We start from the raw sequence: 22,479 nt of genomic DNA, 5'->3' as shown, positions 1-22,479 counted from the left end.
ACTTGCAGAAGTTCATCAGTGAGTGTCGCAGTGTTTTAGGCAAAAACAATTTTTGAAATTTTTGAAAAACAAAAGTTGGATTTTTGGTGACGTTTATGCCTCCAGCAACTTTGTCGGCGGTTTTGTCTTTGTCGACTTTGTTTTTATGACTCCGGCGATTATGTTTTCGGGTTGTCCATCCGTCCGTCCGTCCGGGCTAAACCTCGTTTTTCTCAGCATCCATATGTCTGATTGAGACTAAACTTTCAGGGTAGAAGTGACACCCATGCAGAATGTTTTTGTGATAAATGTGACGTCATAGGTCACGTGGTATGGCAGCCATCTTGGAATAAAAGCAAATAATTAAAATATTATTTCTCGGAAACCACTGAATGGAAAAATTTGAAACTTGGCACATTGTCAAGTACTCCCAATGGGGAACAAAAGAATGATGACATCATAGGTGAAGTGGTATACCAGCCAAAAATGTTTTAATCAAAATCCTTATCCTAAAAATCTGAAATTGCATGCACATGATCTATGACCCATTTGTATTGAAATATTAAATTTATGACATCATAGGTCACATGGTTTGGCAGCCATATTGGATAGAAAAACGAACCTTATCCGATCAACACGAAACTTCACAAACGTGATCCCCTACCCATACATATGCAGAGTGATGGCATCTACCCGTTGTGGGACTATGCGGAGGCATATTGGCGACACAGTCACATTGTTCTAGTTTTGTTTCAATTGCTCTATTGTGGGTGTAGGGAAGTGTGTAGGGACCCCATTCCTTAGTTCGTGTAGGGAAGTGCTTTCGGTCCCCACCAAAAAAATTGACCAGACAACACCAGGCAGTGCCAGGTACCCCTGCTTGTACTATATATAGTTTGAGAAATATTTGTTTGTGTGTTTGCTTGTTTATTGGGTTGTTACTTTGCGTAATTGAGTTTTAAATTATTCTAGGTCGGTTGGTCTGGTCTGTTATTCAGTTTGTCTATTTGTCTGTATGTCAATTGCCTACAGATCGCAATTCTGCATCAACCTTCATGAATGAAACATCTGGTAGAGGTAGGCACAAGCTATAAGTCTATTGTATTTGAGATCAAAGGTCAAGGTCACATAAAATCGTCAATTTTCATCCCATTTCATCCGAAATTTGAACAGAATTTGCATATTGGATCACTGAATTGGTTCACCAATCAAAAGCTAGAAGCCTATTGGTTTCAGGTCAAGGTCACGTAAAATAATTAATTTTCATCTGTTTGACTTGAAACCTGAATGGGGTTTGCATATTTGGTCGCTGAGCCTATTGTTTTGAGGTCAAAAGTGAAGATCACAAAATTGTCAATTTTCATCTGATTTCATCCGAAATTTGAACAGAAATTGCATATTGGATCACTGTATTTGTTCACCAATCAAAAGCTAGAAGCATATTGGTTTCAGGTCAAACGGTTATGGTCACATAAAATCATAAACTTTCATCCGATCGACTTGAAATTTGAACAGGGTTTGCATGTAGGGTCACCCCTGTTGTCACCCTGTCTATTGTTTTTCAGGTCAAAAAGTCAAGGTCACATAAAATCGGCAATTCTCATCCAATTGACATGAAATTTGATCAGGGTTTGCATGTTGGGTCACTGATGCCGATTGCCTGAGGTCAAAAGGACAAAGGTCACACAATGTCTGATTTTCATCCGATTCACTTGAAATTTTAATAGAATTGGCATCTTATGTCACTGAATTGGTTGACCAATCAAAAGCTAGAAGCCCATTGTTTTTGAGGTCCAACGGGCGAGGTCGCAGCAACTGATTTTGCAAGGCACCGGTTTGTGACCACCCGTTTGTTTCATTGAAATCTACGCATTCCTAAAACATTGGATGGAATGAGTCGTAAACCGGCGATTGTACTCGGGTGTACATGATAATGTTTTGATGGTTAGAATATGTATTCCTTAAGTGGGAATATTATGATAACTGAACGACGTAACAGAACGAGTTGAAATTTGGTGGTTGTACTCGCAGGATGACCAGGAAAATGTTAAGAAGTAAAAAAAAAAAAAAGTTATAGTCCCTGGGGAGTAGGGTGGTGGGAGGAGCCCAATTCTCTTTCTGTAAACGTGCATTGTATAGCACCAGCTGGTGCTACAGGACACTTCACTCACATTAAATGCTTTCTCAATAGATATGACGCTCCACTTACTATGATATATTACTTTAGCGTTTTTGAAAAGCTCCACACTTGTTGTTCTGAAGATACTAAAGTATGTGTTATCTTGAAAAGCAAATGCAGATGAGATGACTGGATTAATGTCTTCGACACTACACAATCCTCCTGATCGATGCAAAATAGATAAGCAATGAGAGCATAATTGTGAGAATGGTAAACAAGTGTTGCAGTGAATGTCCAAACTTAAACAGTGCAACGTAAAGAGAGCAGAATGAAAAAAATCCAACCATCATAGATGCAATATCAATAGCAAGATCAGGTTGTTTCCCATTCTCCGGAAGCCTGATGACCTCTGCTGCTTCCTTCGGGGATATCATCACAGTGTGGGTTTTCTCAAAACAGGAAATTGAATGCATTCGTGTCCAGTCACCGGGCCTCTCTTCGAGTCACACTGTGTCATGATGGTCCATGGGCCTACCCTCAATCGATGAATGACCCTGGAAGAGTCTGCATGTCATGTGACCGATTAGTGTTGCCAGGATGATCAGAATCAGTGAGCTCATTGCGAGTACAGGGATGAACCAATGCTGCTGAGTCACCGTGGTTACCGAATCAGGAGCTACAGAAGGTCAGATGTGGAAGGAAAGTGGGAGAAATTGGGAGGGGTGGGTGTAGTTAATTTCTGATTAGATAATATGAGCATGATTATATGTTAAATCTGTATGTTTAATTGTTTCTCAAATTTTAAAATAACATAATAACCATCTGTCTTGGTTTTTTTACTCTCAATCCCCGAGCTATCTCTCCTGCACCGATACCAAATTAAGTGTCTTCTACAGAACAATAAAACACATTTAACAAGAAGGGCACTCAGTAGAGAGCATACCTCCACCTGGTTGGCCATATCACTCAATGGTGAAGAATCACTTTAAAATTCCACTAGCTGGATCCGGATCTTCACCAAAATTGAATCGATTCTTCCTTGTCACACAAACAACCAGTCCACCAAGTTTCCTCCAAATCCATCCACAACGTTTTGAGATATCCTGCTATGTATCGTTTTTGGCCCTATCTCCCAATGGTGAAGAATCACTTAAAAAAATTATAGTAGCCGGATCCGAATCCGGATCTTCACCAAAATCGAATCATTTCATCCATGTCACATACGCTACTTCTATGCCAAATTTTGACCGAATTCGTCCACAACTTTTTGAGATATTTTGTTCACAAACGGACAAACAAACAGACAGGGGTGAAAACATAACCCACATCCACCTTTGGTGGCGGAGGTAATTATCTAAAAGGTCAAAATAATTTTGGTCAACATTTCCTGTTGGAACCGTTGCACAATAGTTTTGCGATTTTTTTTCCATTGCTGTTTTTGTGGGAATCTTTCATCGGCTGAGACTCGCGTACCCGTGGCATCGGGTACAGGGTCGGAGTCACCGTGTGAAGTTTCCCGATCAATGCAGACCAGCGAGTGAGGGTCATAATGCTGGTTTGGGTCGAGGCATTCCCCACAGAGAGTATCTCTGGCACCAGCACAGTTGATGTGAACAGCACGGCCGGTATATTTACAAGCAAAACACCGTTGGCAGGTGTACCTGTGTGATGAAAAGGATAGGTGGGGGATTAGGCATGCACTTGGTCAATATTTACAATTCAATTGTTCTCTTTGTTGTCCTGCATCCTCATCGATTCTGCATTCTAGCTCATCTGTGGCCGTCGGCACTGTGTACAAAAAAGGGCTCTCCAAATCGACGTCATATTAAATTACATCCTCACTATGATAACCGTGTATAGCTTACAAATAGTTATTTCCATAGAGCATGTTTAGTGTAAGGTTGAGGTCAATGAAATATAATAGAATAAAACCTTTCAGACACACAGCATCATCTAACTAACTACTTCCCTCTAATACTTGTGCTTTCCCATCTTCCCTTACACTAAGCACTCCCTCGTCATTATCATCCAACTAATCTGACTACGTCCCCTCTACCTGTACAAATGTCTCTACTTAAATCTCATGTCTCCTATTGTCATCTCTAAATCCCTAACAATATCCTAGCCCGCCCTCGGCTAGCTCACACTGCCATCCCCATAATCTAAAGCTCATGTGCCCCCATTTGAGGGATGGTAGATCTACCATCCCTCTACACCGGACACTATTTCCCAACTATCACCCCCCAAATGAAATATAATAGAATATGCATCAATATTTGTATAGAAGGCTGTCGTCTCCGCGTCCTAATATTTGGGTCTAAAACCACTTCTCCCTTGTAACCCTTCTTTAAATTGTTATATCCCCTGTAAATTTGCCTTGTATGTCCTTTTGGGGAATAGCGGCCCTGCAGGCCGACCAAGTCCGAATCGGTCGACAACCTTTTGAGATGTTGTGCTTTATCTAGTTTTTGGCCCTGTCACTCAATGGTGAGGAATCACAAAAAAAATTCTCAGATCACTAATCGAATCAATTCATCCTTGTCACACACAAAAATGGCTGTAAAGGCCGACAGGTCTAAAAGGTATTTTCCAATAGTCTGTAATCAATATATGTTATTAAAAGACGTAGTCAAGGCCCAATAATAAGTAACAAGGCTTCACCTCGATGAGGGTTCACCGTCTACCTGTATTTTCTGGTTTTACATACAGTATATATCGGTATAGATATCATCGGTGAATCGGTGGGAGGGAGAGGGCTTGGGGGGAGGGAGCATGGGAAGGGGATGGGGGGGGGGGGGGTTGGGAGAGGTAAAAAACACATGGACACTGCTAGGACTTCCAGGAAAGAGTGGATCTGGGGTGAAATGACGGGAGTAGAAAAGATCAAGATTTTGGATGGGGGAAGATATTAGATGGTGGTGACCAGCTGTTTTAAAGTCCTGGAGGGAGGAGTGGGATTGAAGAGAGTGAGGGAGTTTGTTCTAGAGGCAGGAGAAAAGAGGAATGAAAGAGTGAAGGCCAGCAGAGAGTCTTGATTTTGGCAGTTTAACCATAAGAGGGTTGCTGGCAGATCTTGTGCGACCTGTAGGAATATTTGGGGGACAGAGCACAGATAGAGCTGGGGGAGCTAGGCTGGAAAGGAGTCGGTAGAAGACAGAAAGACCACCTACCTGCCTGCGGTGAGTGAGTGAAAGGCCCTCGGAGTTAGCTTCATTGCAGGAGATTCCAATGATTCTGAAAGCTTTGGTTTCAACAGCGTGAAGCCGAGCTAGGTGTGAGGCAGGAGCACCAGCCCAGAGGGGAGAGCAGTTTTCCATTGAGCTGCAGATGAAAGCCTTGTATGTGGTGAGGGCCTCAGGTGTGCCAAGGAAGGACTTCGCACGACGGAGGATGCCCACTGCCCAGTCGGCGACTGGCTTTGGAGGCCAGCTTGGAAATGTGGTTTTCCCAGGAAAGATCATGGCAGATAGTGAGACCCAAAAGCTTGAGCGACAGAACTTCTTGAAGAGGATTGTTGAGAAAGTAGATGGGAGGGTTGTCCAGTCAGTCTTTTCGGAGAGACATAGTGAGAGTGTGAGATTTGTCAGGATTGAAAGACATGTTCCACTTGTTTGACCAGTCTGATTTTGTCCAGGTCTGCAGAGAGTGAGAAGGCTGCAGACTGCCAATCTGAGGGATGGGGTTTGGAGCGGCAGAGAGTGGAGTCATCAGCAAAGAGATAGAGAGGATTTTCCAGAGAGTTGGAGAGATCATTGATGAAGACCAGAAAAAGCACAGGGCCCAGAACACTGCCTTGGGGAACTCCAGCCTGAACAGGAAGGGGAGATGAGAGAAACCCAATCAGGGCCACACGTTAACTACGACCAGAGAGGAAGGCAGCAAGCCATGCATGGAGATTTCCATGGATACCATAAGAGGAGAGTTTGGTGAGCATGGTGGGGTGCCAGACCATATCGAAGGCACATGATATGTCAAGGGCTCTGATTTCCTGTTTGGTATTGAGGTCCTCCATCCATTGTTGAGACAGCAGAAGCAGCATGTCCAGAGCAGAATGACCTGGTCTGAATCTAAATTGATGATCCGAGATCAAGCCATTGGAGAAGAGGAAGGATTTGATGTCAGAAGCGATGATTGATTCCATGACCTTGCTGATTATTGGGAGCAGGCTGATTGGTCTGTTGTTGTTAACAACAACAATTAATGATATGGTATAATTTGTGATTGGAATTGTGCTGTTTGAAATGAAAATATAGAGAGATTGAGTTTAGAGGAGAATGAGGAAATGACGTGAGGTTTTCCACGCATGACATTCACAGATCCGGCATTTGTAGTTTCGCCATTGACCACGTATAGAAACAACGAATGGCTATCCATGCCTGACATTTGACTGAAGGTGTCAGAGGAATGTGAAATTGATTGGGTCATGGTTTGGCATTCGCCGTTTCCACATTGTCTGTTTGCATTTGGTTTCCCACCCGTGCTTGGCACGGGTACCTCTCTCATAAACAATAGTTGCCATGGAAACAGCAATTTAGTATTTTGGAAAATTTCACCTATCAAGTGTTTTACATGATGGAATGTTGTGCATGACAAATTTGGTTGATACATTTTCTAATTTCTGCCTATTAGATGTTTTACATGTTTTGGATAATGTTGAACTTGACCTATGACTAGTTTTGACCAGATTTTAAAAATGTATATATATATACTAGCGGGGTCACCCGTGGGAATCCCACGGGCATGGATGTGTGTGACATTTCGACATATTGAGTTAGATGCTGCACCTGCACATTCAGTTAAATAAAATGGTTACTGGCAATTCATCACATCCACAAATGATGTAATCCACACAATTTAGGTACTTTACATAACGTTAATAGGAATACATGCCCGTGTAGATGGGAAATACAGTTTGTTTGAAATAAATCACAAATATCAGAAGAAAGTTTTTAAAATTTAGAACTATTCTCACTCAGAGTTAAACATCACCGTAATATTATGCGGTTGCTTCAACGTTTTCGGTGAATTATATGTCATTCCCATCTACACGGGCATGTATTCCTATTAACGTTATGTAAAGTACATAAATTGTGTGGATTACATCATTTGTGGATGTGATCAATTGCCAGTAACCATTTTATTTAACTGAATGTGCAGGCGCAGCATCTAACTCAATATGTCGAAATGTCACACACATCCATGCCCGTGGGATTCCCACCCGTGGGAATCCCACGGGCATGGATGTGTGTGACGAATTTTAAATATATGTCGACTGTTATTTTAGGCGGTGTATTTTCGTTTATCATCATGGCGCGATTTTAAAAAATATATCTCTGCATTTTCCTCTCCAATACCTCCTCACACTTTACACACACACCGGCTCATGTTTACATATACACACACACACACATATACACCCACACACATATACACATACACACACACACGTACATCGACACACATGCGCGCGCACACACACACACACACACACACACACACACACATGTACAGACACATATACACATATGCACATATGCAAATATGTATACACATATGTATACACATATACACATATATGCACATTATACACATATATACATCTCCGCGCGCGCACACACACACACACACACACACACACACACACATATATATACACATACACAAAAACACACACACACACGTACAGACACATATACACACACACACATATATATATACACATACACACACACACACAGACAGACATATATATGCACATGCAACAACAACATGCATTTTAAGGCCATTTTCTCTGCTTGAGCGGGGGTTAGCCTACATACACATACACACACATATACACACACACACACACACACATATACACACACACACACACACACACACATATATATGCACGAGCGCGCACACACACACACACACACACACGTACACACACACACACGTACACACACACACGTGTACACACACACACACACACACACACACACACACACACACACACACACACACACACACACACACACACACACACACACACGTACACATGTCCCACATGTATATACATGTTTAAAGTGTACGTGCCCTTCCCCCCTCCCCCGCCCGGCAACGCTGGGTACTTCTGCTGGTAACTAATAAAATAAAAACGAAGAAATATCTCTCGGTAATTTCATGAAACTCGGTGGAATTGGATGAAATTCGCTCGGTGAATTCACTCGGTTTATTCGGTTCGGCTCGGTTCACTCGGTTTAAAGAAAAAGCGGTAATGTCGACATGTTTCCGTCTGTCATGTTGGGCGGTGTATGATACATGTTGGGCGGTGTATGATACATATTGGGCGGTTGTTTGCGGTTGGGCGGTGGGCGGTGATATGGTGTATTTTTAAAAATATATCTCTGCGTTTTCCCGCGTTGCTGACACCGAGTCTAAAACCATCAATAAAAATGAAATCAGATGGTGAGTTAGATTGGAGATAAAGGCATGAGAGAGACTCAAGATCCGAAGGATCGGATCGGATTTTCTTCCCGTTTTTTTTCAACCAAGTCTAAAACTATGTTAGCGACTGCGAAAAATGAAATGATATATCGAATTAGAATTGAAATAAATCTGTGTGAGAGAGAAAGACAGCATGGGCCTAACTAAACAGGCCTCAATGCTATTCGAGAAGGAGGAGTGGGTGGAGCTACTCTGCAAACCGAGTAAGCCACACCCCGGACAGACGTCCAACTTACAGAATCATCTACGCCTATTATAATATAGATTTTTTAAAATATTTTTTAAAATATATATATATATATTATATACTACACATGCACACAAATAAGCTGTGTAATTTTCAATCTGATATCTTGACAAATTCCTGAGGTTTAGTGTCCATGTGTTTTATACTTCTTCCACTGTTTTATACTTTTATACTTGATCCTTGCAACTACAGACCAATCAGCCTGCTCCCAATTATCAGCAAAGTCATGGAATCCATCATTGCTTCGGATATCAAATCCTTCCTCTTCTCCAATGGCTTGATCTCTGATCATCAATTTGGATTTAGACCAGGTCATTCTACTCTGGACATGTTGCTTCTGCTGTCTCAATGGATGGAGGTCCTCAATGCCGAACAGGAAATCAGAGCTGTCTCCCTTGACATATCACGTGCCTTCGATACGGTCTGGCACCCAGCTCTGCTCACCAAACTCTCCTCCTATGGTATCCATGGAAATCTCCATGCATGGCTTATGGACTTCCTCTCTGGTCGTAGTCAACGTGTGGCCCTGAATGGATTTCTCTCATCTTCCCTTCCTGTTCAGGCTGGAGTTCCCCAAGGCAGTGTTCTGGGCCCTGTGCTTTTTCTGGTCTTTATCAATGATCTCTCCGAATCTCTGGAAAATCCTCTCTATCTCTTTGCTAATGACTCCACTCTCTGCCGCTCCATTCCTTTTCCATCAGATCGGCAGTCTGCAGCCTCCTCACTCTCTGAAGACCTGGACAAAATCACAGACTGGTCAAACAAGTGGAACATGTCTTTCAATCCTGACAAATCTCACACTCTTACTATGTCTCTCCGAAAAGACCGACTGGACAACCCTCCCATCTACTTTCTCAACAATCCTCGCCAAGAAGTTCTGTCGCTCAAGCTTTTGGGTCTCACTATCTGCCATGATCTTTCTTGGGAAAACCACATTTCCAAGCTGGCCTCCAAAGCCAGTCGCCGACTGGGCATCCTCCGTCGTGCGAAGTCCTTCATAGGCACACCTGAGCTCCTCACCACATACAAGGCTTTCATCCGCAGCTCAATGGAATACTGTTCTCCCCTATGGGCCGGTGCTCCTGCCTCACACCTAGCTCGGCTTCACGCTGTTGAAACCAAAGCTTTCAGAATCATTGGAATCTCCCGTGATGAAGCTATCTCCGAGGGCCTTTCACTCACTCACCGCAGGCAGGTTGGTGGTCTTTCTGTATTCTACCGACTCCTCTCCGGCCTTGCTCCCCCAGCTCTCTCTGTGCTTTGTCCCCCAAATATTCCTACAGGTCGCACAAGATCTGCCAGCAACCCTCTGATGATTAAACTTCCGAAATATCGATCCTCTGCTCACCTTCACTCTTTCATTCCTCTTTTCTCCCGCCTGTGGAACAAACTCCCACACTCCCTTCAATCCCACTCCTCCCTCCAGGTCTTTAAAACAGCTGTTCACCACCATCTCTTATCTTCCCCCATCCAAAACCTTGATCTTTTCTACCCCCGCTAATTCATCCCAGATCCACCCTGTTTGAAATTCCAACTTCTTTCCTGGAAGTCTTGGCAGTGTCCATATGTTTTATACCTCTCCCACCCCCCCCCCCCCCTACCCATGCCTCCCCCTGCCCCCAAAGCCCTCTCCCTCCCACAGATCTCTCGATGTCCCTGCTCTCAAATGTTGTGTTTGTGTCCCTCCCCCTCCCTCCCCATCTTGTCTACCGCGCCCCTTATTATATGTTTTATGTGTCTGTTTGATTTTTTGTGTGATTAATGTGAGCTCTTTCACGAGCCTCGATGTTGTATACAAAAAAAAAAGGTTTGGTTATAATAAAATCACAAAAATATCACATTTGATTATAATGGGGGTGAAATTGTTGCCATCGACACTGTTTTCTCTTTGCCACGTGGGACTTTTTTCTATTTCACATGGGATTTTATTAAACCAATAACCAATGTGAGCAAAACATGAGTGAAAGGAAAAATTAATTAATTAATTAGTTATATTTTGCACTATCGTAGCTTGTTACTGAGGTGGTTTACCAATGGGGGTGGGGCGCATTTGATTATGACTGGTGAACCTCAAGTGTTATTGCAGTAGGCCCTCAAGACAGATGGTCTAACAGGGTCGATAAGGTATTAGGGGACCAAAGGGTCTAATGGAGTCTAGAGATTCTATACTCTACAGGGTCTCATGGTCCTAAAAGGTCTTCAGGGGCTTAGGGTTCTAAAGGGTTGAAAGGGTCTTAGAGGTCTTAATGGTGATTGGGATCTAAAGGGTCTAAAAGCACCAAGGGTCTTTGGGTTATAAATGGTCTTTCGGGTCTAAAGGTTCTTAGTTATTAATAGAAGATTAAGGGATCTTAGGGGGTCTGAATGTTCTTTGGGATCTTAGGGGTCTAAAGTGTCTTAGGGGTCTTGAGGGTCTTTGGGGGTCTTAAAGGGTCTAAAGGTAATACATGGTCCTTAGGGTCTTAAGTTGTCTGAGGGTTCTAAAGGATATTCAGGGTCTTAAGGGTCTAAAAGGTTGAAAAAGTAATAAAAGTCCAAAAGGGTATAAAAGTTTTAAAATGGTCTAAAAAGTGGTGTCAAATGTCTAAAGGGTCTAAATGGTGCAAGGGCTCTAAATGTCTACATGCCTGAAAGGTATGTTCCATTAATCTGTAATAGTATGCCAGCCAAATATGGAAAAGTCCCCTAGAGAAAGAATGTTCACAACATTTTTTGTTAATAGCAGGCATCCATGCTGGATCAATCATTCATAGGATTACCAACAAAATGTCGGGGGATGCTAGCGTCATTTTTCGATTCAAGATCATTTTGAAGATCACATAGGTCAAATAAGGTCAAAATGGGTACAGTACTTTGGGAGTACTGTGAAATAAACATCACAATAATGTCTGTAAATGAAAAAAAAGAAAAAGCGTCCATAAATTAAAATTTATGTAAAAAAACGTAAACGCGTCCGTAAAAAAACAAAAACCTCAATCGATATCAAGCATTTGAAAATTGTAATGTCTATAACTGCAAACTGTGAAATAAAAATCTCAGTGAAAATTTACGTAAAAAACGTAAACTCGTCTAAAATAAATAAATAAACAAGAAGACGTCATGCAGAGCAAGATAATTGCAAAATCCACCCCTCCCCAAAATAAAAGGTTGCCATGGATACATCAAATTGTCCATTTCATTAAGATTATAATTGACGATCTTAATCAAAGCTCGGGTCAATTGGATTAAAATTGATGATTTTTCAGATGAGAATTGATATTAGAAGTTTGACCTTGAGTTGGCCTTTGACCTCAAATAGTTGGTTTCCCAATTCAGTGAGATACTATGCAAGTGCTGTTAAATTTTCAAGTTAATAGGATGAAAAGTGTTGATTTTTCTGAACAAAACTTGTGATTTTATAAGTTTGACATTGAATTGACCTTTGACCTTTTCACCTCAAAAATAGTTGGTTTCCCAATTCAGTGAGGCATTGTGCAATTGCTTTTTAATTTTCAAGTCAATCGGATGAATTTAGATTTTGGAAAGTTTGACCTTTGCCCTTTGACCTCAAAATCAATAGGCTTCTCAATTGTGACGACCTTTACAACTTAGTGAAGTTTCATGACGATCAGTTTACAATTGTGACCTGTAGGCAAGTGACAAACAGACAGATCGACAAACAAACAAGAAGATGTCATGCAGAGCACGATACTTGCAAAATCGCCCCCTCCCCCCCAAGAAAAAAATTCCATTGATATAGCAAATTGTCCATTTCATCAAGATTAAAACTGACAATCTTGATCAAAGCTCGGGTCAATAGGAAGAAAAGTGACGATTTTTCAGATGAAAAATGATGATTTTGGAACGTTGACCTTGAGTTGACCTTTGACCTTTTGCCCTCAAAAATAGTTAGTTTCCCTATTTAGTGACTCAATGTGCAAATGCTGTTCAATTTTCAAGTTAATCGGGTGAAAATTGATGATTTTAGAAATTTGGCCTATGTTGACCTTTTGGCCTATGTTCACCTAAAATATAATTTGTGGTTGAATTCAGTGAACAGATATGCAAATGCTATTCAAATTTCCAATCAGGTGAAAATTGAGGATTTTAGAAATTCGGCCTATGTTGACCTTTTGGCCTATGTTGACCTTTTGACCCCAAAAACAATAGTGGATGACATAAACAAAAACACAAGCACATAATGGTCAACTCCACCATTTGGTGAAGTTTCGTGAAGATCGGTTGAAAATTGTGACCTGTAGGCTGGTGACAAACAAACAGACAAACAGACAAGCAGACAGACAGACAGACAGAACCACAAACGCAACCGACCAATATACTTGAAAAATCTTCGATTTTGTAAGTAATAAACCTAAATTTATATCTAGCAGCATATCGGTGATGTTTGCCTATAATCATAAAGCTTCTATTTATTATGCGCCTTCATACGAAGCACTCACGGTTCGTTATTGCTTACACAATGTGTAAGCATACCCCAATAGTACAACATACAATCCTGTCACTGTTAAAATCAAAACATTGAACATTTTTGCAATAAACACTGGTTTATCCTCTATGATACGTTCCATAGCTCCATCTTGTGGCAATTTTTTTTAATGTTTGAGAGCAGTCTACTAAACACCTGTTTCCAACATGGCAGCATTGTGCAGTGATTGTGCGGTGTCTGAAGATAGATAACAGAGGTAATTGTCACATCGAAAGTGAGTATCCATGACAACAAATAGCTATCTATCTGTTAGAGAGATATGTCAAGATTAGCTGGATACATTATATTATAGAAAGGTTTGTAGAAATAAGTTGCAAATGATTTATCAATCTTTGTTAGGTAAAACAGGTGTACAATAGACCATTTCACCCACAAAAGTTTCCAAATAGGATTGAGCTCCAAGAGCATAATAATATTGCATAATATTGGTAGTCTATTTCGGCATGATAATTTGTAACGGACAGTTCAAGTCAATGCAATGCAGATAATTATTTAGAAGTTATGGACACGAACATAATTTTGACTTGAAAATTTGCAAAATTTCCAAACAATGAAAATTTGCAATTTGCAAAAAACCCATCAATTTGCATAATTTTGGGCTGCAAACGCCGACATAAGTAACATCACAGATTGACGATTGCTATGCCAAATCCTCACTTTGTGGCTACAGTTGCTCATACATGTTGGAATTAATCAAATGTGCTCAAAATCTGGAATTTAGCATGTTAGAAATCAACGGCAAAGATGAATATCATGCTGCCATACGGCCTACCATTTTCAAGAAACCTTTGAGTCTTGGCCATGTGATGAATATGCAAATCAGGCTTAGGAAGGTTACCGAGTGCTGTGTGAAATGGTCTATAGGCTTGCATTATATAAATTTCAACCCTCGCGTCTTGGATTGAAGCAGACATAGATCCTGGATCTGCCCCCGATTTCTTGACATCATACGTGACATCATTGGCCAACCCCTGCTCTGCAGGGAAAAATGGCCTCTAAACGTGATTCATACATGAGGAACAATTATCTTCTGTATGCCCCACAGTCTGACGAATGGACACTTGTGAATTATCAGTGGCCGACCTACAAGGCTTAACATTGGGTGTGTGTTTTCATTTGCAGGCAGGAACTGTCAGGACACCTGAACACCCGATGGGTGAACCCTGAAATGATACACAATGGCTATGGATCCTGTGTACACCATCAAGCCCAAGAATCAACACATCGGCATTAATAAGTTGGCATACTTCTTCTGTCAGGGGAGTACAGGTGACCTCCGCATAGCATCACAACAACAACACAACAACATGCATTTTAAGGCCATTTTCCCTGCTAGAGCGGCGGTTAGCCTTGCGGTCCCCATGACAATCTTCTCCATTTTGCCCTATTTTCTGCATCTCCCCTTGTTATCCCCCTTGCCTGCATTTCTTCTTCCACCATCTTTAGCCAAGTCTGTCTCGGTCTTCCCCGTCCTCTACTTCCTTCTACATTCATTTCCATCACTCTTCTCAACCAGTCACCGATAACATATCGCCGATAACGAGATACCGCAGGAAATTGACATCTGCTTCGCAACGTGCTATCTACCATCTGGCAAGCACCAGTCTCCTGGCAAAATCCCCTGGCGTAAGTTGATGCCGGATGTGAATCTGATATGTATGTTGGTGGAGATCCAGTCTTGTGATTCGGTTGAATGTTGCCGAAGGAAATCCCGTCCCATTTCGGATTGTGCTGGTATCCCTAGGATGCTCCAAAACTTGCTGCCTTACTGCTGCAATGTTCATTTCCGATCACCCAGTGCGCCTCCTACCAGAATTCTCCTTGTTGCGTTTGAGGCTAGTGCCGTGCTCTTGGTATTTTCTAACATTCGCCCAGATGGTTTTGGCTGCTGGATGCTCCCGTTCTGGGAAACGTTCCCTGGACGCATCACGAGTTTGCTGAAAACTTCCAGTTTGGTGAAAGGTTGTAACCACGAAGGTCCGCTGTTCAGTCGTAAGTTCAACCATCTTTTCAATGACTCAGACTGTCTCTAAATCCATACACTGTAGGCCCATCTTAAATACCCATCTTAAACAAAGGATGATGCAACCGACGATTACCAGACCAGCTTAACAATTTTACATAATCAACTTGGCAGTCGACAAGTAATGCGTCCATTTAAAACTGTCTTGCACCGATTAGCCAAACTTGTAAAAATGCGATTTGAACTTTTCATTTTCAATGAACATGTACTCGGTCATGTGTGACACCAATGATGCATGAAAGGCATCAATGGAAAGGTGAGGATCTCCTCATAATTGGTAAACCACATGTAAATTGTCAAACTAAATAACCTTTGCATATTAATGCCTTGAATTCGGATTACCTTTTTTTTGATACGCACTGTATAGTCTAGACTTCGAGTCGACTGGACCAGGTACGTAGGTCCGACTGGCAGGTACGTACTTTATCGGTCGCGCCAGACCAAAGCAAGATCATGTGAGCATGATGGCGGATCATGGAAGGGACATTTGAAATGACAACATGAAAAAAATTTTCCCAAGGGAATGGGGAATGACAGTGAAATTTTGAATGGATTTACATATACATACAACAACAACAACATGCATTTTAAAAGGCCATTTTCCCTGCTAGAGCGGGGGTTAGCCTTGCGGTCCCCATGACAATCTTCTCCATTTTGCCCTATTTTCTGCATCTCTCCTTGTTAACCCCCTTGCCCGCATTTCTTCTTCCACCATCTTTAGCCAAGTCTTTTTCGGTCTTCCCCGTCCTCTATTTCCTTCTACATTAATTTCCATCACTCTTCTCAACCAGTCACTTTCATCCTTCCTCAACACATGACCAAACCATCTCCACCTGTTCCTCTTCACAGCATCAATCACAGGCAATATTCCCATCATCTTTCGCAATTCATCATTTGTCTTCCTCTCTCTCAACGATACTCCGCACATCCATCGAACCATTCGCATTTCCACCCTTTCCAGCCTTCGTTGCTGCTCTACGTTCATTACCCATGTCTCGCTCCCATAAATCATAACACTTCTCACACATGCAGCATACACCTTTCCCTTCAGCTTCAGGGACACTCTCCTCCTCATCAGCACGCCACTCAGTTCCCGAAACTCTTCCATGCACATCTCACTCGAGCAACCGTTGCCAAGTCTGATCCACCTTCTCCATTCAGCATGTCTCCGAGGTAGCAAAATGTTTTCACACCTTCCAGCTTCATGCCGTCTCCAAGATCCAACTCAACATTTCCTCCATCTGCAGCTCCGTCTGTGCACACCTTACATTTGAATGTAGCTGCCACACTGGTACATGACCCTCTCAGACCACTACATTTTTGATGAACCCACTCAGCGCACATTGTACATTGAATGGAGTTCACTCCAACACCCTTCCTGCACACAGCACACGGCCACTTCCCAGTTCTTTCCACCTCACCAGTCACCACATGCTTTACCACTTGCCATTACCTTCGTCTTTCCGATATTCACCTTCAGACCTTTTGTCTCCATACATTCCTTCCACTTGTTCATCTTTTCCTTCAGTCCATCCATACTTTCCGCAATCAACACCAGATCATCTGCATACAACAACTCCCACGGTAAACCCTCCTTTATGTTCTGAGCTAGCACCTCCATCACAGCTACAAATAGTAGCGGACTTAGTACCGACCCCTGATGCACTCCCACCTTCACCTTAAACTCACCACTGTTCCTGTCCTTCGTCCTTACAGCTGTGCATGCTCTTTTGTACATTGCCATCACTACTCTGATCAACCATTCCTCCACTCCTCACTTCCTCAATGCGCATGTCACTACTTCACGTGGAACCCTATCGAATACTTTCTCCAGATCAACAAACCCAAGGAACAACTTCTTCCTCTTCTCCATGTACTTCTCCTGCAACTGCCTTACAATAAAAAGCACATCTGTCATTCCTCTTACTGGCATAACTCCAAACTGTATTTCGTCAATCTTCACTTTCTTCCTTATCCTCCTCTCCAACACCCTTTCCAATACCTTCATTCCATGCTCCAATAACTTTATCGCTCAATATGAGCCACAGTCCAGAGGGTCACCTTTCCCCTTGTATAGAGGGACGAGGGTACTCAGTTCCCAATCCACTGGAATGCGGCCTTCTTTCACCACCAGATTACAGATCTCTGTCATTCTCTTCACACCCCAACTTCCTGCTGCCTTCAACATATCTCCCACAACTCCTGTCGGCCCTCCCGCTTTTCTACTCTTTCTTGCTTTTATCGCTTCCTCAACTTAATTCTCAGTTATCTTCTCTGCCGGTCCTAAAACTGGGTTACTCTCGATGTCGCCATCCCATTCATTCTCTGCATTCAACAGCATTTCCATATATCTCTTCCATCTTCCTTTAATTCCATCTGGGTCCACAACGATTTGTCCCACTTCATCCTTCAAGCAACTCACCCCCATCACATCACACCTCTCTTTCGCTATCTGCTTTGCAATCCTGAATACCGCTCTCTGACCCTCTTCCGAATCCAAGCGTTCTCCGAACATTTTCCTACATGCCTCCTGCGCCTTTGCTACCTTTTTCTTTGCAGCCTTCTTGGCTGCCTTATAACTTTCATGCTCTGCTTTTTCTGCCTCCGTACCCTTCGCCTTCTGCCACTCCTTGAACTTCTTCCTCTTCTCGTCAATCCTCTTTACAACTTCATCATCCCACCACCATGTTTCCGAGTGCCTCGGTGGTCCTTTTGTCCATCCACATACCTCACCAACGGCTCCCAACAGACTATCTTTCATTGACATCCAACCACTTTCAAGCTCAACCACATCAGCCTCCACCCTGCTCAGCCTCTCTTTTAATGCCTCCCTTACTGTCACCTCTTTCAGCCTCCACACCTTCATTCTCGGTTCGTACTTCACCTTCACCCTTTTGTCGCAGACAACCAAGTGGTGCTGTGAAACAGCCTCCTCCCCCGGGATCACCTTTGTGTCCCGGAGGTACCCCCTATCTCGCCTACGCACCATCAGGTAGTCAACGGTTGTCGTCGACCCACCTGACATGTATGTAACAAGCTTATTATCCTCTTTCTGGAACTGAGTATTACAAATCAACAAATCAGCTCCATCAGCAAACTCTAAAATCCTTTCACCTTCTCCATTTTTCACACCATATCCGTAACCCCCATGAACTCCCTCAAAACCGTCCATACTCCTTCCCACATGTCCATTTAGGTCTCCTCCTACCACAACACCTTCCTCATCTTTCACATTTTCCATCAGCTTCTTTATTGCACACCAGAACTTGTCCTTCTCTTCATCGCTCCGACCAATCTGCGGAGCATATCCCAAGATGACGCTCACCCAGAGCTTTCCAATCATCAGTTTTTACCATCATCAACCTATCACTCACTCTAGTCACACTCGCCACACTGTCTACAAACTCCTCAGAAAACAGGACACCAACGCCATGCACGCCCTCCGGACACCCTTGCCACACAAACTTGTATTTCTGTCCCTGCCTACCCTTCACCATTCTCACACCACTTCCCTTCCATCTCATCTCTTGCACACAACATATGTCCACTCTTCTTCTGACCAATACTTCCACCACTTTTCCTGATCTCCCTGTCATTGTCCCTACATTCCATGTCCCAAACCTCAGAAACCGATCTCCACTTCGGGCATCAGACGTTTCGTCGTCATAAATGGAGTGATTTCCACACTTGCTTCGATCGGCTTCCCCACCTTGAGTTTTGACTAGAGGGAGTGGGGTCCCCCACGGGGTACTTCAGGCTATTCCCTGCCCATATGTAGTTGTAATTGTCATGGTTCTCTTTTTGAGGCAATGTTTTTCTGGCCGGATGCCCGTCCTGACGCCAACCCTTTTAGTCGCCTCTTACGACATGCAGGGATACGGTGTACCTATTCTAAACCGGGGTACACACCTCCGCATAGCATCATCAGATGGAAAAGCCAGGACATGGACTGTTGGTCAGCAGTGAAGAAAACTTGGTGATACCAGCAACGCAGATGTGTTAAAAGACTCGAGACCATTTCAGAGGAACACTTTTATGCAGTGGAAATCAGAAGGCACAAAGCCTGCTATTCCACCTATAGCTCCAAACGCAAGCTATAAAAAACAAATTTAGAAGGCAACACCAGGCTCCAGCAAAGACCACAACCAGTACTAAATATGATACATTCTCAATCATCCTTTCAGCACACACAACACTCACTTCTAAACCAGCAATCGATTAGTCACTCAATCAGCAATCGACCAGTCACTCAATCAGCAATTGACTAGTCGCTCAATCAGCAATCGACTAGTCGCTCAATCACCAATCGACTAGTTACTCAATCAACAATTGACTCGTCGCTCAATCAACAATTGACTGGTCACTCAATCAACAATCGATGAGTCTCTCAATCAACAATCGACTGGTCACTCAATCAACAATCGACTAGTCGCTCAATCAACAATCAACTAGTCGCTAAATCAGCAATCAACCAGTCACTCAATCAGCAAATGACCAGTCACCTCGATCAACAATCGACCGGTCGTTCAATCAACAATCGACCAGTCACTCAATCAGCAATCCATGAGTCGCTCAATCAGCAATCGACAAGTCACTCAATCAGCAATTGACTAGTCGCTCAATCAGCAATCGACTAGTCGCTCACTCAACAATCGACTAGTCGCTCAATCAACAATCGATTAGTCGCTTAATCAACAATTGACTAGTCGCTCAATCAGCAATTGACTAGTCGCTCAATCAGCAATCGACTAGTCGCTCAATCAGCAAGCGACAAGTCGCTCAATCAGCAATCGACTAGTCGCTCAATCAAAAATCGACTAGTCACTCAATCAACAATCGACTAGTCACTCAATCAACAATCAACCAGTCACTCAATCAGCAAATGACTCGTCACTCAATCAACAATTGACGACTCACTCAATCAGCAATCGACTCGCCGCTCAATCAGCAATCTACGAGTCGTTCAATCAGCAACTGATTAGTGTTTCAATCAGCAATCGACAAGTTGCTCAATCAGCAATCGGCTTGTTGCTCAATCAGCAATCGGTTAGTCACTCAATCAGCAATCGACTAGTCGCTCAATCAGCAACCGGATAGTCACTCAATCAACAATCGACTCATTGCTTTATCAGCAATCTACAAGTCGCTCAATCAGCAATCGATTAGTCACTCAATCAGCAATTGACTAGTCGCTCAATCAGCAATCGACTAGTCGCTCAATCACCAATTAACTAGTCACTCAATCAGCAATCTACGAGTCGCTCAATCAGCAATTGATTAGTGGCTCAATCAGCAATCAACAAGTCGCTCAAGCAGCAATCTACTAGTCGTTCAAGCAGCAATCAGCTAGTCACTCAATCAGCAATCGACTAGTCGCTCACTCAACAATCGACTAGATGCTCAATCAACAATTGACTAGTCGCTTCATCAACAATTGACTCGTCGATCAATCAGCAATCGACTAGTCGCTTAATCAACAATTGACTAGTCGCTCAATCAGCAATCGACTAGTCGCTCAATCTGCAATTGACTTGTTGTTCAATCAGCAATCGACTAGTCACTCAATCAACAATCGACTATCTGCTCAATCAGCAATCGACAAGTCGCTCAATCAGCAATCGACTAGTCGCTCAATCAGCAATTGACTTGTTGTTCAATCAGCAATCGACTAGTCACTCAATCAACAATCGACTAGCCGCTCAAGCAGCAATCAACAGGTCGCTCGATCAGCAATCGACTAGTCGCTCAATCAGCAATCGACTAGTCACTCAATCAGCAATCTATGAGTCGCTCAATCAGCAATTGATTAGTGGCTCAATCAGCAATCGACAAGTTGCTCAATCAGCAATCGGCTAGTTGCTCAATCAGCAATCGGCTGGTCACTCAATCAGCAATAAACTGGTCGTTTATAGCAGCAATCGACCAGTCGCTCAATCAGCAACCGGATAGTCGCTCAATCAACAATCGACTCATCGTTTAATCAGCAATCTACAAGTCGCTCAATCAGCAATCGATTAGTCACTCAATCAGCAATCGACTATTTGCTCAATCAGCAATCGACTAGTCGCTCAATCAGCAATTGACTTGTTGTTCAATCAGCAATCAACTAGTCACTCAATCAACAATCGACTAGCCGCTCAATCAGCAATCGACAAGTCGCTCAATCAGCAATCGACTAGTCGCTCAATCAGAAATCGACTCATCACTCAATCAGCAATCTATGAGTCGCTCAATCAGCAATTGATTAGTGGCTCAATCAGCATTCGACAAGTTGCTCAATCAGCAATCGGCTAGTCACTAAATCAGCAATCGACTAGTCGTTCAATCAGCAATCGACTATTCGCCCAAGCAGCAATCAGCTAGTTGCTCAATCAGCAATCGACTAGTCGCTCAATCAACAATCGACTCGTCGCTTAATCAGCAATCTACAAGTTGCTCAATCAGCAATCGATTAGTCACTCAATCAGCAATCGACTAGTCGCTCATTTAGCAATCGACTAGTCGCTCAACCAGCAATTAACTAGTCGCCCAATCAGCAATGGACTAGTCGCTCACTCAACAATCGACGAGTTGCTCAATCAGTCAATCACCAATTGAATAGTTGCTTAATCAACAATTGACTAGTCGCTCAATCAGCAATTGACTTGTCGTTCAATCAGCAATCGACTAGTCACTCAATCAACAATCGACGAGTCGCTCAATCAGCAATCTACGAGTCGCTCAATCAGCAATTGATTAGTGGCTCAATCAGCAATCGACAAGTTGCTCAATCGGCTAGTGGCTCAATCAGCAATCGGCTGGTTGCTCAATCAGCAATCGATTAGTCGCTCAATCAGCAATAAACTGGTCGTTCAAGCAGCAATCGACCAGTCGCTCAATCAGCAATTGGATAGTCACTCAATCAACAATCGACTCGTCGCTTAATCAGCAATCTACAAGTCGCTCAATCAGCAATCGACTAGGCACTCAATCAGCAATCAACTAGTCGCTCAATCAGCAATAAACTGGTCGTTCAAGCAGCAATCGACCGGTCGCTCAATCAGCAATCGGATAGTCGCTCAATCAACAATCGACTCGTCGCTTAATCAGCAATCTACAAGTCGCTCAATCAGCAATCTTTTAGTCACTAAATC

General features: G+C 42.9%; 1 protein-coding gene across 1 annotated transcript in view; it reads right to left on the bottom strand.

Moving 5' to 3' along the window:
* Positions 1-443: 443 nt before the first annotated feature.
* Positions 444-22,479, bottom strand: part of LOC137421542 (uncharacterized) — a 41,896-nt gene continuing 19,860 nt past the window's right edge. The window contains exons 2-3 of the mRNA XM_068107702.2: positions 3,572-3,759; positions 444-2,774 (exon numbers count right to left, since the gene is read on the bottom strand). Coding sequence (XP_067963803.1) covers positions 2,602-2,774; positions 3,572-3,759 — 361 coding nt within the window. The 3' untranslated portion in view covers positions 444-2,601. The remainder of the gene's footprint in view (positions 2,775-3,571; positions 3,760-22,479) is intronic.

This window comes from Myxine glutinosa, chromosome 2 (genome assembly GCF_964187855.1).
Source record: "Myxine glutinosa chromosome 2, kmMyxGlut1.1, whole genome shotgun sequence".
In the NCBI taxonomy this organism is placed as follows: domain Eukaryota; kingdom Metazoa; phylum Chordata; class Myxini; order Myxiniformes; family Myxinidae; genus Myxine; species Myxine glutinosa.
The sequence above is the reverse complement of the archived record's forward strand: the minus strand, read 5'-3'. Positions and strand labels throughout refer to the sequence as shown.